The sequence below is a fragment of the Sarcophilus harrisii genome, chromosome 4, assembly GCF_902635505.1.
Source record: "Sarcophilus harrisii chromosome 4, mSarHar1.11, whole genome shotgun sequence".
Classification (NCBI taxonomy): domain Eukaryota; kingdom Metazoa; phylum Chordata; class Mammalia; order Dasyuromorphia; family Dasyuridae; genus Sarcophilus; species Sarcophilus harrisii.
Genome location: NC_045429.1, coordinates 323,778,017 through 323,795,362, shown reverse-complemented (window position 1 = coordinate 323,795,362; position 17,346 = coordinate 323,778,017). Strand labels below are relative to the sequence as shown.

Here is a 17,346-nt window from a genome sequence, read left to right as displayed (position 1 = left end):
CTCCCTAAGATTATGCTAGAATTAGAACTTAGAAGTTTCTGGTTCTATGCATCCCTAACGTGAAGATCCTTCTTCTTACTAGTTCCTTGTACTGGTCACTACCAGCCCACACAATAAGCAGAAGTCAAGCAGCTGACTATATCCAGTTCACATTCTGCTCAAAGCAGAGGTTATAAGACCATTGCAGATTGGATTTCTTCTCAGATTGGATTAGGAGACTTCCCTGGGTTTCAGATTTCTTACCTAAAAAAAGAGAAGATTGGGCCAAATTATCTCTAGAGTCCCAGTTCCAGATTTATGTTCTTTGCTCTCTTGAGATCTTTTCTAACTTTCAAATTCTATGACTCATGTAATATAGAACCTAATCTGGGAGCCTAGATATTATTAAGCTTGTTAAATGGGAAAGGGGAAAAAATCAGTTAAATCAAAAATAATTTTGCCTCAAAGCCATTCTTATTCTGTGGGGAAATAAAATTAACTCTTAGCTTTGGCAGGAAGTCATTGATCTCATAGGGGAACAAAGACAATAACTTCCTAATGGCGGCTGTGTAGTGTAGTGGATAAAGAGCTGGCTTCATATACCTGGTTCAAGTCTTGCATCTCTTGCATACTGACTCTGTGACCTCAGAAAAGTTAACTCAGCCTTAGAGCCCCAGGAAATTCTCTCAGAACATAAGTTGCAGAATAGTTATTGATCTTCTTGTTTCTTCACTAAGCATTTCCTACACCATAAAATTCCAGGCCCCATTAAGAAAAAAACAAAAGCTTCCCAACATTTCTAAGTACAAACTTTGTCTTAAAAGTCATTCTTTAAATAAGAAAAAAAAGAGTAATACATTCTTCTTCCACCTTTCTGCTCAAAGTTCTAGCCTATGGTTCCATGTTCTAGCCTTGTTATCCCCTGTTCTAGCCTTGTTATCCCCTTTCTAGGATCTTGCAATTTATTGGTAAGTTTTCTAAGAATATTATGTGTCAGAATTCATCTTGCTGGGCTTACATCAGAATCTGAAAGAAGCCCTTAGTTTCCCAGGCAGCCTAAAAGCAAGAGTCATGAGGGTCCTGGGTCTCTAAAGTTTCAGCACCAAAGCCCTTATTTGTGTAGATTTGGACAAGAATGTCAACCTTCTAGACTTTTGTTTCTTTACATTCTGATTGTAATCGCATAGCTCTGAGGTCCTTTCCTCCCTAAGATATGGTATAGCTGTCCTGATGCCTAAGTCTAACTGACTTAGAATTGTTCTGTGTTCCTCCTTGGAGAGGAAGGCGAAGAGGAATTCTGACTTGAATAGAATCCTCGATGAGAGGCAGCTTGATGTAGTAGATAGAGAGTTATCATCAGGACAAGGAAGGCCTGGATTTGATACCTATCTCTGAGACAAAGTGGCTATATGACTCTGGGCAAGGCACCCTCTCAGATTATACTGAGCTGCAGAAAAGGGACCAGCACTAGTAAGAGGACTCTTTTTGTGTGAGAGTTTTCAGAACCAACGAAATCATGGCTCCCGTCCCTATCCCTATAATCCTGGATAGAAGCTAGAGGCATGTACTGGAAAGGCCAGCTCAAAGGAAAAAAAGGACTTCACTGCAGATATTCCTCATTCTCTTTGCTTCCTAATTTCTAGGATACAAACCTGGGGGATATTCCAAGCTTCCTTATGGCTGCATCATTAAGCCAGCTTTAGACTCCACTAAACCTTGCTCCTAAACAAGGCAGCATAATCCACCCACACCAAGTTGTGTACTACAATGCTGATTTTCCCATAATCCACTTCTGGAGTGACTGATTTATAAATCCCCCAACACTAGCAATTTGTCTGGCTTCCTAACTTTCTACTACTCCTTTCCTTTTAAATAGGGAGAGGGAACTGAAGCTTATTTTCTTCCATCTCTTAAGAATTGGAATAGCAGCAGCTGTACTACTTCTGGTTTTCCCATCCTTTGTGAGAAAGGAAAATCATTTCCTGCTATACACTAACAAAGCAAGACTTCAGGCAGGAATATTTTCCCAAAAAAATCAGTTGTAGAAATCTTAACAGGAAGTCAACCCTACCCTAGCATGGGAAAGAATCACGTACTTTTCCAAGAGGATGAACAATGGGCACTTCTTGAGAGGGCTGAGAAGTGTACAGAATAAGCAGAGTTAACATCTCTAGCATTTATGTGGTCCCCTCAACGTAGTGTGAATTATGCCCCCAAAGCAAGAGCACTTTCCCTCAAGAAGAACAGGCACTTTTGTAAGATGAAGACTCTCCTTATAGAGCAAGAAAGTTGACGAGCACATTTTCCCCCTGAGTTGTTGCTATCCTTATAGAAAGGGATGTGGATTGCCTCCAAACATGTTTTAATCACAAGATTCAGGACAGTTCCATGACAGCAACATATTAGGGAAGTATACCTTCTGAATTTTACTTTTTTCTAACTCATAATCATTGTGTCAGCTTTGTTTTCCTAGTCTGGTGCGTTCCCTGACAGGTTGAGTCTTGATGTTCACAAAATCAAAGCTGAACAGGTTAGCCCTGTTCTTTCCTCAGGACAGGGGTGAGAAATGATAGGCAGAAGAGAAGTTAGTGATTAACTGGCCAGCATAACTGCTTTGATGAAAAGGAGAGTGGGGACACAGATGCCACAGCTGTTCAGCAAACTAACAAATATTCTTCACCATTGTGTGCTCATCATAGAAAGGTAAAGTGAAAGAAGCTGCCCAGCGCTACCAGTATGCCCTGAAGAAATTTCCCAGGGAAGGGTTTGGTGAAGACCTGAAAACCTTCCGAGAACTAAAAGTCTCTCTCCTCCTCAACCTCTCCAGATGTCGCAGGAAAATGAACGTAAGTGCCATGAGTTCTCCTATCTCTTTTCTTGTACCTTAAAATCTGCAGCTCTTATTGGGTCCCTGCCCTTTCCCATTTAGTACCTGGCTCTCCACGAAGCACTAGCCAGGCAAGAGTTTGAAAACAGTCTAGAGGTTAAACAGGGAAAGAGTCATCACTATACTTTGCAGTTTTATAATTTTTCATGTTACTGGGTTTGTTCTTTGGGAAATGAGAGAGCAGTAATCACTGAAATTCCTATTAAATCTCCAATAAACTGAAATAGATTGCCATCAGCTAACCCACAAATGTATTACACTTATATGCCATATCTAAAATGCCTTCATCTGATCACAATCTGTTGTCATTCCAACTGCCTTATAAGCTCAGTGTTCTCTTTGAGATCTCCAACCCCACCACCTCTCAGTTCTGTCCCAAACAAAATCCCTACACTGGCTACATTCTTGTTCCTTCTTTATCTTTTCTCAAATCACTTGTCCCCTCATGCAGTCAAAGATCTTCCCCTGCCAAGCTTTAGCCTTGGGTTATTCCCTCCATCTGCTGTTTTGTCCCTGCCCAAATGCTGCTAGAAAAAAAGAAAAGGAAGGGAGGGAGGAAGGGAAGGAAGAAAAGAAAGAAATCATAAAACAAAACATAAAAAAAACACAAGCCCAGTCTGAATCTATTACAATTTATGTTATATAATTCCAACTGGGCCCCCATTACTACAAGACATTCATTTTATACCTCCCTCATTGACTCACCATACCACTCACACTGCAGCTTTTCTAGATCTTTTCAACTCTCCTCAAATCTCTTATACCTCCCTCTTCTTTCCATCACCCCCCCATTCATCTCAGCTGAGAATCTTGCCTCATATTTCTCTGAAAAAATTGAGATCATTCACTGAGAGCTCCCTCTTTTACCATCTTCCTTAACTCATGTCACTCAAATGTCTTTTGCAACTTTTCTTTTCAATCCTATCTCACAAGAAGAGGTGACCCTTTTCCTTGCCGAGGCAAATTATGCTCGTGTTTTTATTCCTTCTCTAGCACACTGCCCCCTGAATTATCACCACTCTCTAATAAATCTTCAGTTTCTCTCTTTATTCACCAGCTGCTTCCCTGCCAGTGTCCCTCTCATCCTCAAAAACCCCTCACTTGATCATCTACCACTGATGGCTCTCATCCTGAATCTTCTCTTTTTTGTGTCTGCATTCCTTTGAGAAGGCCATCTACAATTGTACTTTTACTGCCTTTCCTCTCACTCTCTTCTAAATTTTTTGCAGTCTGACTTTTGGCTTCATCATTCAACTGAAACTGCTTTCCCCAAAGTTACCAATGAGTTCTTTAATGCTGATTCTAATGACTTTTTTGCAGTCCTTTGACACTATTGATTATCCTCTTCTCCCTAATGTTCTCTTCTAAGTTTTTGCCACATAGCTCTCTCCTGATTCTCCTTCTACCTCTCTGATTGTTTCTCTTCTCTCTCCTTTGCTAGATCTTTAGTCACTAAATGTGAATGTCCCCCAACACTTTATCCAGAGCCATCTTCTCTATATATACTATTTTACTTAGTAATCTCCTCAGCTTCAGTGGATTCAGCTATCTCCTCTGTGTTCATGGTTCTCAGATCTGTTTGTTCAGTTTTAATCTTTCTGCTGACTTCTAATCTCCCATCTTCAATTCCCTGTTGGATATCTTGAATCTGGTTATCCATAAACATCTTAATTTCAGCGTGTTCAAGACTGAATCATTTATCTTTTCCCCCATATCATTCCTTCCCAACTTCCTCATTATCATCTGTCCTCCTCATTTCCTGGGTTCACAACATAAATGAAATGTTTGATTCTGCATTCTCTCATCTTTCCATATCCAGTAAGTTGCCACATCCTTTCATTTCTCTTCTATACTTCCCCCTTCATTCTTCTAACACTGCCATCATCCTATTATAGATCATCATTCCTTCATTCCTGGACTGTTGCAATAGTCTGTCAGTTGGTCTATCTGCTCCAAGTCTCTCTTTAATATAGTCCATTCTCCAACTACCTGTCAAATTGATCTTCCTAAATCATGTCTGACCATAGAACTTCTCAATAAATTTCAGTGGCTCCCTATTCCCTCCAGATCAAACATAAACTCTGTTTGGCTTTTAAAGCCCTCCATAATCTGGCTTCTTCCAATTCCAGTTTTCTTATGCCCTTATGTGCCCTGTGATCCAATGATACTGACCTCCTTACTATTTCTCACACAAAGCTCCAGTCATTTTCACTATCTATATCCTTCCTCATCTCTTTCCTTCAAGTCTCAGCTAAAATCTCACTCATTCACCCTTCTCAGACCTCCTTAATCTTAGTGTCTTCCCTTCAAGATTATCTTCAATTTGCCCTGTAGATATCCTTTTTGTTTACATAGTCTTTCCCTTAGCAACTGTAAGCTAGTTGAGAGCAGAGACTATCTTTTTAGCTTCCTATTTTTGCCACTTAGCACAGTGGGAAAAATAGGCACATAATAGGCATTTTTATTAAATAATTGTTGACTGACTTAGAAACTTTTCCAGCTAGATACTGAGAACTGGGCTGTTCTAGAAAAGAACTCCTACTTTCACTCTCAACTTCTGAGGAATTAAGTAGCAACATGAAATCCAGTGATGGCCTCCACCTGCTTCACTGCTGTATTTATTTTAAAGGATCCTCAAGAGAAATAGGGGAAGGCCAACAGTAGCTCTAGGGAGCTAAAATTCACCTTTCTTCATACATTTAGATGTGTTCTTGCTGACTTTCTTAGGTGATGATTTTCAACTGCTTTCTTAGGGAAAGTCGAAAACCATCACCTAAGAAAGCCAGCAAGTATTAAAATAAATACAGCAGAGAAGCGCAGTGGGGGGGGGGGGGGGGGGGGGGGGGGGGGGAAGGCGGGGCATGACACTTAAACATGTGTGTGTTCATATTCATAAGTGCATCTATATTTAAGCACACGTATGTATATACACATGTACACATGCACGTGTACATGGATAGACAAAAAAGATTATTTAGTTTGGAGTCAAAAATCCTGAGCTTGTATCCTGACTGCTGGTAAAGTAAAAGAACACTTCTCTGGGGCTGTTTCCTTATCTTTCAGATGGAGCAGATGGACTAAATGACTCCTAAGATCATATCTATCTATATCTATATCTATACATTTATATATAGATATAGCTCTGAGATCCTTTTCTCCCTAAGATATGGTGTACCTATCCTGATGCCCACCTAACTGGCTGACTTAGAAATTGTTCTGTGTTCCTTCTTGGAGAAGAAGGCAAACAGGAATTCTGACTTGAATAAAATCCTTGATGAGAGGAAGCTTGATGTAGTAGAGATATATACATATGTCAGCAGGAAACAGTGGGGGGAACACAGCTGGATGAGAGAATAAACAGAGAGCAGCAGTGGGTCCATAGGATTCCATATTGGAGCATCTCTTTGAGAGACATATACATACATAAACCTATATACACACACATACATACATACATACACATATATTTATCAGCTTTTTCTGACTTCTAGAGGGAAGCTGGACAGAAGAGGTAGGAAAAGTAAATTTTTAGTACATGGCTTTTTACTTCCCAGACAATAGTCTCTAAGTGAAAGAAAACAAAGCATATAAAACAATTGGTTCTCCTGAAAATATTTTCTGTCTTAGATCATGCCACGAACCCCAATAATTATATCCACAAACATCCCCCAAAATGCATATTTTGTTAAATCCCAGACTTTGTCCACATCTCTGGAGTGACTTATCTACTTCACATCTGTTGTGATAATAGGATTTTGGAATGGCAGAGGAATTTGCTACTAAAGCTCTGGAGCTGAAACCGAAATCTTACGAAGCTTACTATGCAAGAGCAAGGGCAAAACGGAGCAGCAGGTGAGAATGGAATGGGAAAGAGATCAAGAGAGACATTAAGGTCCTTCCCTTCTCCTCTCCCCCTCAACACACACAGTCTGAAGTGGGATGACCTTGGTCCTAGGAGTGGGACAAGAGAAACCAAGGAAAATGCCACTTGATATTCACAGCTGCTGTAATTGGGTTCCTAGATAGATGGGATTCAGGGAGAGCATAAGAATTCTACGCCAGGGATCCCTTGCCTCTGGCTACTTGTCATTGTCCCAGCATCTTCTGATCTAAATCACTCCCATCTCTTTTCAGACCACCGCAAGGATAAAGAACTAGAGATTCAAGGGCCCCCAAGAGAGATTTGGCTCTGACAGCCAAATCTTCATGTTAGATAAGGGATAATACCTATGCCAATTGTCTTAGATTCCCATTCTTGCCAGGAAACTAGAATGCCAATTTTCTTTCACAATTGACTGATAGTCCCTTTTTCTTGCATTCTTTACAGAGAAGATAGAAACATTGCTTTGGGGGCTGATTTCCTTTTTTTTTTACACATTGTCTGCTCTTCATAGCCCAGCTAGCTCTGGACCCTGTGTGTGATTCACCCCAACTTTGCCATAACAAAGTGCAAAGTGCTTTCTGAAACAGAAAGAGTAGGTTTTTCTACCTTGGCTCTCAGCAGAAAATTTGACCCAAAATGGATTAGCATGATCTTTAAATATACTAGCTTCTAAGCTATTTAACAGGATTAAATTGTCAGTGATTGTTCCATCCCTTTTCTCTCTCCACACTTCCCTAGAAGGGTCCTGTGCTTGGTGTATATCCTACACCAAGAAAATCTTCTGTAGGACCTTGCTGGGTGTGAAATGGTGAAAACATTTCTTTATCACCCTCCAGAAATCTGGAGGCCATCGATTCTGGGATTTATTCTCAGCCAGTTTCCACCTTGAAAATCAAACTAGACCAAGGCCAGAAGGTTTACGGTGTAACCCCCGAGGGAGAGCCCACGGGCCTCTGGCATATGTTCTGAGTACTTGATATGACCTCGTGATCCAGAATAACTCCAGTTCCTCTGTTTGTCACTTTGTCAAGCAGGCAGTTTTCAGCAGCATTGGAAGACCTGAATGAGGCCATCAAGCTGTGTCCAAACAACCGTGAGATCCAGCGGCTCCTGATGAGAGTAGAGGAAGAGTGTAGGCAGATGCAGCAGCAGCAACAACAGCAGCAGCAGCAGCAACAGTTGCCCGTAGAAGCTGAGCCTGACCCCCAGCAAGAAGATCTCTACTCTGTACAGGACATCTTTGAAGAAGAGTATCTAGAGCAGGATGTTGAAAACGTTTCCATTGGCTTACAGACTGAAGCTCGGCCCACTCAGGGGCTCCCCATCATCCAGAGTCCGCCCTCCTCTCCTGCCCATCGGGAATCAGCATACATCTCTGGATCACCACTTGGCTCACATCAGGTTTTTGATTTCCGGTCCAATAGTTCCGTAGGTTCTCCCACTAGGCAAAGTTACCAGTCCACATCTCCTGCTCTCTCTCCAACCCACCAGAACTCTCATTACAGGCCTAGTCCCCCACACACTTCCCCAGCTCATCAGGGGGGAGCTTACCGCTTCAGCCCCCCTCCTGTGGGAGGTCAGGGGAAAGAATATCCAAGTCCTCCACCCTCACCTCTCCGAAGAGGCCCTCAGTACCGGGCCAGCCCTCCTGCTGAAAGTATGAGTGTCTATCGCTCCCAGTCTGGATCTCCTGTACGATACCAGCAAGAAACTAATGTCAGTCAGCTTCCTGGCAGACCAAAGTCTCCTTTGTCCAAAATGTCTCAGAGGCCATACCAGATGCCCCAGCTTCCTGTGGCCGTTCCCCAGCAAGGGCTCAGACTGCAGCCTGCCAAGGCCCAGATTGTGAGAAGCAACCAGCCTAGCTCAGCAGTTCACTCCAGCACGGTCATCCCCACGGGCACTTATGGCCAAGTAGCTCATTCGATGGCTAGTAAATACCAGTCTTCACAGGGAGAAATGGGGGTCAGTCAGAGTCGGTTGGTGTACCAAGGGTCCATTGGGGGGATTGTAGGTGACGGGAGGCCTGTGCAACACGTCCAGGCCAGCCTTAGCGCGGGAGCCATCTGCCAACACGGAGGGCTGACCAAAGAAGATCTTCCCCAGAGACCTTCGTCAGCCTACCGCGGGGGCGTGAGGTACAGCCAGACCCCTCAGATCGGGCGCAGTCAGTCAGCCTCCTACTACCCAGTTTGTCACTCCAAACTGGACCTGGAGCGCTCTTCCAGCCAGCTTGGCTCCCCCGACGTGTCGCACTTAATCAGAAGACCCATGACGGTCAACCCTAATGAAATCAAATCCCACCCACCAACTCCTCGGCCTCTGCTGCACTCTCAAAGCGTAGGCCTTCGATTCTCTCCTTCCAGCAATAGCATATCATCCACCTCCAACCTGACTCCCACCTTCCGCCCATCCTCCTCAATTCAGCAAATGGAGATCCCACTGAAGCCGGCATATGACAGGTCATGCGATGAGCTGTCTCCTGTGTCTCCCACTCAGGGGGGCTACCCCAGTGAGCCAGCTCGGTCCAGGACCACACCCTTCATGGGGATCATAGATAAAACAGCCCGGACTCAACAGTACCCCCACCTCCACCAGCAGAATCGGACCTGGGCGGTTTCATCAGTGGATACTGTCATCAGCCCCACGTCTCCGGGCAACCTGCCTCAGCCTGAGTCCTTCAGTCCACCGTCTTCAATCAGCAACATTGCCTTTTATAACAAAACCAACAATGCACAGAATGGCCATTTGCTGGAGGATGACTATTATAGCCCCCATGGGATGCTGGCTAATGGGTCCCGCGGAGACCTCTTGGAGAGAGTCAGCCAAGCTGCCTCATATCCTGACGTGAAGGTGGCCAGGACACTGCCTGTTGCTCAGGCGTATCAGGACAACCTGTACAGGCAGTTGTCCAGGGACTCTCGACAAGGGCAGACATCCCCAATCAAACCAAAGAGACCATTTGTGGAGTCTAATGTTTAAAAGACATTTGTTGGAGTGAGATCCATGTTTTCAGCACACATTTCCAGGCTTGGTTTCCACATTTGGGGTAGTTCTCTGACTTAATTTCTCATGTAATTTCTGTGTGGTGTTCAGAGACACATGCTGAAAATCATTTGCATGCAGCCAATTGGGAAGCTGGCCTCCAACAAGCCAGGATTGTAGTTTCTCTTGTCCGTACCCCAGCTGTGTGCCCTCTCTCTTCAGCTGCCAACTAGGAGGTTTTCATACAGTGTGGTTTAGCCCAGGGAGATCAGACACACTGCTCAGCTTTTTCAAATAGACAATCGATTTCAGATCACCTCATGTTGTCGTGTAACTGTCTCTCCTTTTTTTTTTCCTTGTTAATTTTCCTCGAGGATTTCTCAAAAGAAAGTGCTGCCCTTTTTGCCTTTATATTCTTATCCAGTGTTCTCCAAACAGCCAGTCTGTGCATCCTTGCTCTGATCATCTTCTTCCCCAAGGAAGAGCTACTTTTCTGTCCTGGTGGATCTTAATAACAAGCTTTCTTTAGTAATGAAATTTAGAATGTCACTTTGATTACCTCTAGTGTTCCTATTTGGGGTGGGGACAGAGAAAGCAGTAAAATCAGCTAAAAATTTGGTTATAAACCCCAAGAGGCTATAGCGTTTGAAATGCTACCAGATTGATTTTCCAAGTTCATTTGTTTGTTTCTTTAAAGATTAGGCAACTCTTTAACTATTTCAGTCAGTCAAGGAAATTGGATAAGGCTTGAAGATTTCTTTAGGTATGAATAAAAATGAGCTGATAAGAGGAGGATTTGTAGAAAACATCATCTTGAGGAAATTTTTTCTAGGTCCTACCATCATGCAGCATTATTTCCCTCAGCAAATTTAGCTTACCACTTTATCTGTAGCTGAATCCTCTTCTAAAAGTCTATAAGTTCTAGCAAGAGGACCGTTTCTTAAGGAGAGAGGCAGAGGTTCACATTTTACGACTGTTTCCCAGAGTGATCCTCACTCCTCTGTCTCCTAAAGCTGTTTTGAGCATTTGTTGCCTGGTTTGATTCCCAGAATCTCATCTTCTTTCAGAAATGGGCTTTTGTTTGTTTTCCTTTTTTAGAAATATGTGGTTGTTTTGGTTTGAAAGACAGGTGTACCCAACATTGATTCAGGGTGAAGAGGATAGAGAATGTAAGCTCTCAGGCCTGTTTACCAGTCCTGGACGAGTGGGCACATGTACAAACAATAGTAGGGTTTCTGACTCCAGCCATCCTCTGTACATTTTTCCTTCTTTGTGGATACTTGTTAATCTGCTTTTTGAGTCACTGTGGACAATGGATGGACGGATGGCAAGGGCACCAACAATTGTAGCATGTTAGAAACCAAAGACTTAAGAGATAAATAAAAGTGAATTGGACCGACACTGTTAAAAGTCAGCCTTGTTTTCATGGGTAAAGGGCTCTAGGATGAACTATTCCCTATACCAGATTCCAGGTGTGACCGGACCTGTTGGCAGTAGGCAGGATTGTTCCTTTGGGAAAAGATTAAAGGGAAGCGCAGAGGCTTGATTTGGTGACATTTCCCAATTATCTTAGCTTTTGCCGAACCAAAAAGATACAAAACAGGCCAGGATGATGTCAGTTTGGCTGTTTAGAAAACAAACTGAGGGAGCCTGTGCTCCAGAGGATCCAGTTCTCTATCTCAGATATTTGTGAAAACGTCCACTTAACTGGATGAGGGCAGGCATCTGTTTCTAGTTTTTTTTTTCCTTTTTAATTTAAAAGTTGCAATTTAGAATTTTCTCATTTGGCTTGAGCCACAGGGAGGGCTAGAGTTTTTGTTTTGTTTTGCTTAGGGATCAATTCTGTTGCACGCTTCCCACCCAGCCCCTTCTTTGTTGGTGAAACAAGGGTTTCTATCCATTTTCTCTTAATGAGAAGAAGCTTCTGTTCTTTAGAAAAGATCTCAGTTTCTTAGTATTGTCCCCTGCCTCATCAGGGGCATGACGAGTCCTGTCTGTGTTGCACAAAGACACCTGCCTAGACAGATGTGCTGGGGAGTTTTGTAATATTTCAGACACTCCGCTAATACCATTTCTATCCCAAGACCCTTCCTCTTCCAGTTTTCCATCAGAAACAAGACACCCATTGCCCTCTATGCTTTTTGTGCTTCCTTGGTTGGAAAATTTAAAAGTTGCCCATCCTGACCCCTATCTTTTTTTCCATCCAAGAAAGAATGAGCACTCCCACTGGGCACTGGTTGTCTATGAGCCGGAAAAAAAATAATAAACTATTGGACCTTCTTCTTGGAAAGAGAAATTCATGTTCTCTTGTAAACAGACTGCCCGTGTCCTGCTTTGCTACTTCACTGCCATTCAATAATCCCAGTACTGTATTTAAGACATGGCCCCCCAGCAGCACTTTGGAAATCAATCATTACCCTACTTCAGGTTAGGAAAGTTATTTTCAAATATAATTTTAAAATGAAACTGCAAAGTCCCACATACCCACTCACCCCTGCTTCAAGCCTAGCCTACCAGCTCCCACATTCATGCCACCCAGAAAGAGAGGAAGTGGTGACTTAACTGCAGCTTGTAGGTTTCTCACCAAAAATATGTTCTCTTTGCCCAGGATTCTTGCACTAATGGGTACCATCACATTATGTCTGTAAATGGGTGCACTTTACTGTTTGAATTTGTTATTATGATAAATATTGGATATTTAAGCGTGAGTAGTGTCTTCATTAGAAAATAGCAGAACCACTCCTGTCTTTTAGTGTATTTTTCAAGAAAAAACAAAGAAAAAGAGGAAAGAAATCAAGCAATGGATCATAACATTTATAGCACAAGAAATAACTGTTGTATATAAACATCAAAAGATTAAGTAATTTTTAAATACAAAATATTTGCAGTGATTTTAAAGTGTTTTTCCAGCAATTTTCTTAGGGACTCCTGAGACATGGTTACTTTATTTACTGGATCAGTAAGGCACACATTAGCAATTGAAAATTAGTATTTATTTACAAAGTAAAAAAAAAAAAATCTGTGTATCATGAAAATTTGGCATGGACAAAATGGAGACCATTTTGTATTTGCTGTTGTTGTATCTTGTCTGGGTTGCAGAAGTGCGCTATTATTGTAGAACCATGTTAATAGAGCACAAACCCTCCTTGTTCCTCTTTTTAGATGTGTTTAATTTCCAACAGATGGCTCAGGAAAACTCCACTCCTTAGACCACATGTGGTACCCCCTAAGTCGCTGTCCAAATCTCCAAAGTTTGTTAATTGAATTAGACCAAATTTCTAGATACTTTCCCTCATGCTTTACAAACAGCTTGGGGAAGGCCGGCTCAGTTCACAGACCAGATAGAAGTTTGTGAATTCCCTCTTAAATTTTTCATATTTTTCTATTTCAGAGATTTATCCACTAGAGCAAAGTAACCAGTATCGAATTTAATACCCTAGCGCAGTGCCTAGAAGAGTAGGCACTTAATCAATATTTGTTGACTGATTGAAAGATATTTTTCCTCACAATCTATGAACCCCAGTGATTATGGGTGTCATTTGCATTTTCCTGTATTTAACCACTAGGTGTCACGCTGGCTCTGCACCAGAGCCTTCTCTGGCAGTAAAGGAACTACGCCCCTTTAAAGAGAGCTACTCTAAGGAACAGACTGAGCAGATCCCAGAGACTATAGATAGAGACCCCTGGACTCCCATCAGGACAGAGGTGGGGCCGGCTAGCTCCAGAGAGGAGGAGTCCAGGATAGGAAGGAGCAGGGTATTGGGGAAGGGGGAGAAGAAAAACCTACTCCTTAGCTATGCTAACCTTGGAGTAGCATGCTTTGAAAACTGGAGTCTTCTGTGGAAGAGAAGCCTGGAACTGGGAAAGGGGGTCAAGCAACCCTGGGGAGATCCCTTAGTGAGCAGAGTTCCTTTGTTCTAACAGATCAATGGAAAACTTTAATTGCAGCTGGTGGCTTCTCCCTAGATCAGTCTCCAGCCTTCCTTTTACCGGCTATCACATATGGATGGTTTTTAGTTCAAAGGTTAGCTGTTATTTTTCTACTGTAAAAAAAAAAAAAAATGCCTTTGTTGAAACCAACTGCCCCATTGGACCTTGTGCAGAATGCACTTCATACCTGTGGCCAGTTTTCTGCTGAAGTCCCAAGTGCCCAGCTGCCCCTACCCAGTTTGCCAGTTCCGTTCCCTGACTTCCTACACTCTTGGAGCTTCCCAGCCCTGTCCTCAAGAAGCTTCCTGGAGAGAGAGTGCACCAGCCTGCTGTGGTCAGCACTAAGGGCCTTTCTCACCTGTTACTCAGCTTCTCTCCTCTTCCGAGAGTTCCAGATGGTTCATCTACCGAGAACGACGATGTTTAAATAAGGGCTTAGGGGTTAAGAGCTACCTAGGAAGACATGTCATGGAGACCTTCACCATGCAATGCCTTGAATTCAGCTCTGGACGCTCCCAAGGAAAGGAGACTGGCAGTGGGTTTGGACAAAGCACAAATGGGGATGGTGGAGCCTCTGTGCGGAGCTACTTGAATAATCACTGAGTTTTTCATTGACTTGTTTTGTAACATAAACCACTAAGGGCTGAAGTGTTGGTAACCTTCATTTCGGTGTCCAGCTCCTCAAAGCAGCTGAACCACCCTGAGATGCTTTTGGCTACTTCCTGCCAGGACACAAGCTGGGTGGACTGACCAACAGTCAGAGCTAGGAAAGTCAATACCAAATGAATGAATAATTGGACACCAAAAATCAAGTGTTACTTTCATGTTTCCTCACCCATACATAACCATCTCATTTCTTCTACATGTCTGACATTTAAATGGACCAAGGTGAGCTGAGCACATCCAGCCACAGGTCATCATTTCACTTCTCGGAAGTTTTGAGTCAGTGGAAGGGAAATGGACCAGGTGCCTAGTTTCTTTCTACAGCTGCTGCTAGGTGGCTTTTTTGCTTCTAATAATTATCACTGGCCCAAAAAATCTTGATTGGGGGGGGGGGGGAATCGACCCTCCCTTCTCTCATTCATACCTTCCTCCCAGGGCCAGGCAGAGGGTTTCATATGGATAACTCATTACTGGAGTTTAACTGTCTTATTGTGTACCAACTCACACTGACTCTAGCTCCACACTCCATTCAGGGATTATTTTGGAAATCCCATAACACTTCCTGTTTCTCTTCCTTTGGCTAATTCTCCTATGAGTGAGACCAGTTCCTTGCCAGGCTCAGGGCTGGTGTCATTCTGGAGGTCAGCCTCCTTTCCATGCTAGCATAGCATCTCTGTCTCTGTTCTGTCTCCTTCAAATCCAAGACGATTTTAATTAGTACAAATATGTACAGTCTATACATTTAAAAAATAATTTGTACTAACAGTTTTGATTCTTCTTCCTCTTTGCTGTCCTTTCAAGATACTTGCTGGAAAGAGCTTTAATGCACTTAGTTTCCCTTTAGCTTTTCTATAATTCTGATGTAAAGGACTTTCTCTGTACAGTATATTATCCAATGCATGTTCGTTCTCTATACTGATATATTGAACACCACACAGTTGTGAACTCGTGCAGCGGGAACACCCCATGCCCACCAGAGGCCTCCAATCCCCTCACCCGCCCTCCCCTCCTGGCCCTGTGTATAAGGAAAGATGATGTTTTCCTTTGCTGTACTTGCTTGAGCAGTTTTATTGTCTGTACATGTGAGCTGTGTGAGATAGATGTGAAAAGTTCAAACGAATGCATTTCCCTGCCCCATGTATACAGGTTGTCATCTGTACAATGAATTGTATGTATGAAAGCAAATGTACTTATTTATAAATGGTTAACACTTGGAAAAAACGTGGCTGGCCTGGTGCTTTCCCCTGACAATCGGGGGTGCTCCTCTGGATACCCTGGCCAGAGCTACTTCTCAGCTGTGAGCAGTGGAACCAGAGATCACAGCAGATTACTCTTTGCTGTCTACAAGATTAAGAAAGCCTCCCACCAAAGCACAAGAAAAGGCAAAACTTGTTTCTTGGCTTGTAGAAGCCAAGGCTGGATGTAGGTGGGCTTTGTCATTCCGGTGCATAAGAACGTACTCTTTACCAAGTTGGCTGCTTGAGGTATTGAAGGCTAGGTAGACCTTCCCCAAGACTAGCTAGGGTCAAAGAACTACAGTCCTAAGTAATTCAGATTATTTCTTCTCCCCTAACAAAATAAAAATGGCCTTAGCTGTGCCAGTTTGGGTGGCTTTCTTTGGGTCTTGGTTTCCTCCTGTATAAAATAAGATCAAGAGATCATCACTACCCATAGATTTGGAGATGATTATTAGGCCATCAAACTGATGGCTAAATTGAACAAATATATACATAGATACAGATATATAGTTACCAGGGCAAATTACATTTATTTTTAGCTTGAAAAAATCCAGCTCTAGATTCTTTGGCACCACAGGGTGTGACTGTGGAGAGCTGAGATAATTTTGCATATAAAGCTGTTAAAGGAATTGCTAAAATTGCTTGGAACTGACACCAATCAGTCCCAGGAAAAAGGCACTGGCTCTGTTGGTATTCCTGCTCACTCTTTGTCTATTAAGGGACTTCATGTATAACTTCTGGCTGTGCTAAAGAAACTCAGGGGCTGGTGTAGCCACACCATTTCCCCAAACAATTGAAACCTAGAGTAACAGGAAGGTCCTAAAGTATACAAGATTCAGGGTGTGCCAAACCATCCAAGACAGCACAACAAGAAATATCCATAAAGGACTGGGAGTGAGGGGAGCTTGTAGTGGAGGGCTACAGAATCTATACCAGCTATTTCAATAAAAAAGAAAAACTGATAAGCTTCAAAGAATAACATCACAATGAGCAATTTAAAGCCTTGGTTGTTTGGCTAAAGCCCAGTAGTTCAAGCCCAGAAGCCTTAAGAAATGCAGTGTTTGGAGGGAAGAAAAAAGTGGTGATTGCTAAAAGGAAAGGCCCCGGTTCCTGAAAAGGTAATTGTCCCACACTACCTCCTCACTGATTCAACACTTTCAAAGTTCTCCAATTTGAACTGAAAATGAGTCAGTCCAATATTGAACAGTCTCCTCCATTAGATTCTTCTCATAAGAATAACTTGTACTTGAGTAGAATCTTAAGGCTCATAAAGAGATTTGTCTCACAATAACTCCATAAGGGAGAAACTGAGACTCAGCTAGCAAATGAGGGCTTAAACCCCAGGCTTCCAACTGAGTCTGATATTCTTTCCTTTATACTTACAATGAAAAAGATGATCCTAGTCACAGAAATTGGTGATGGGCATTCCCACGTGACTGGTTCCCTAAGAAAAAATGATGGACACATACAAACACAGCAAAGCAACTGAATCTTGGGGTAATCTTTATAAGCACATCACTTACCCTTTCTCTGAGTCTCAATTTTCTCATCTATAAGGAGTGGACTAGAGAATATCTAAGATTCCTTCCAGCTCTGATATCCTATGATTCTACGAAATCCAAATGAAGGTTAATCAAGTATCTACCCTTGTGTCCAAATGCACTCTAAGTGCACTTAGAAGGAAAGGAAGCCTCGAACAACTGTTGAAGGTAAGGTGGTATCAATATGGATATGAAAGTGCAGGATGATGAGTACATCTAAAGGCCTAGAGTTGAGTTGAT

General features: G+C 42.6%; 1 protein-coding gene across 10 annotated transcripts in view; it reads left to right on the top strand.

The window, feature by feature from the left end:
* Positions 1–15,548, top strand: part of TANC2 (tetratricopeptide repeat, ankyrin repeat and coiled-coil containing 2) — a 535,383-nt gene extending 519,835 nt beyond the window's left edge. For 8 of the 10 annotated variants that reach the window (XM_031965901.1, XM_031965907.1, XM_031965906.1 and 5 more), the window contains 3 exons: positions 2,679–2,825; positions 6,618–6,718; positions 7,781–15,548. In XM_031965901.1, coding sequence (XP_031821761.1) covers positions 2,679–2,825; positions 6,618–6,718; positions 7,781–9,731 — 2,199 coding nt within the window. In that variant the 3' untranslated portion in view covers positions 9,732–15,548. The remainder of the gene's footprint in view (positions 1–2,678; positions 2,826–6,617; positions 6,719–7,780) is intronic. The other 2 variants (XM_031965904.1, XM_031965902.1) reach the window with 1 other exon arrangement.
* Positions 15,549–17,346: the final 1,798 nt, after the last annotated feature.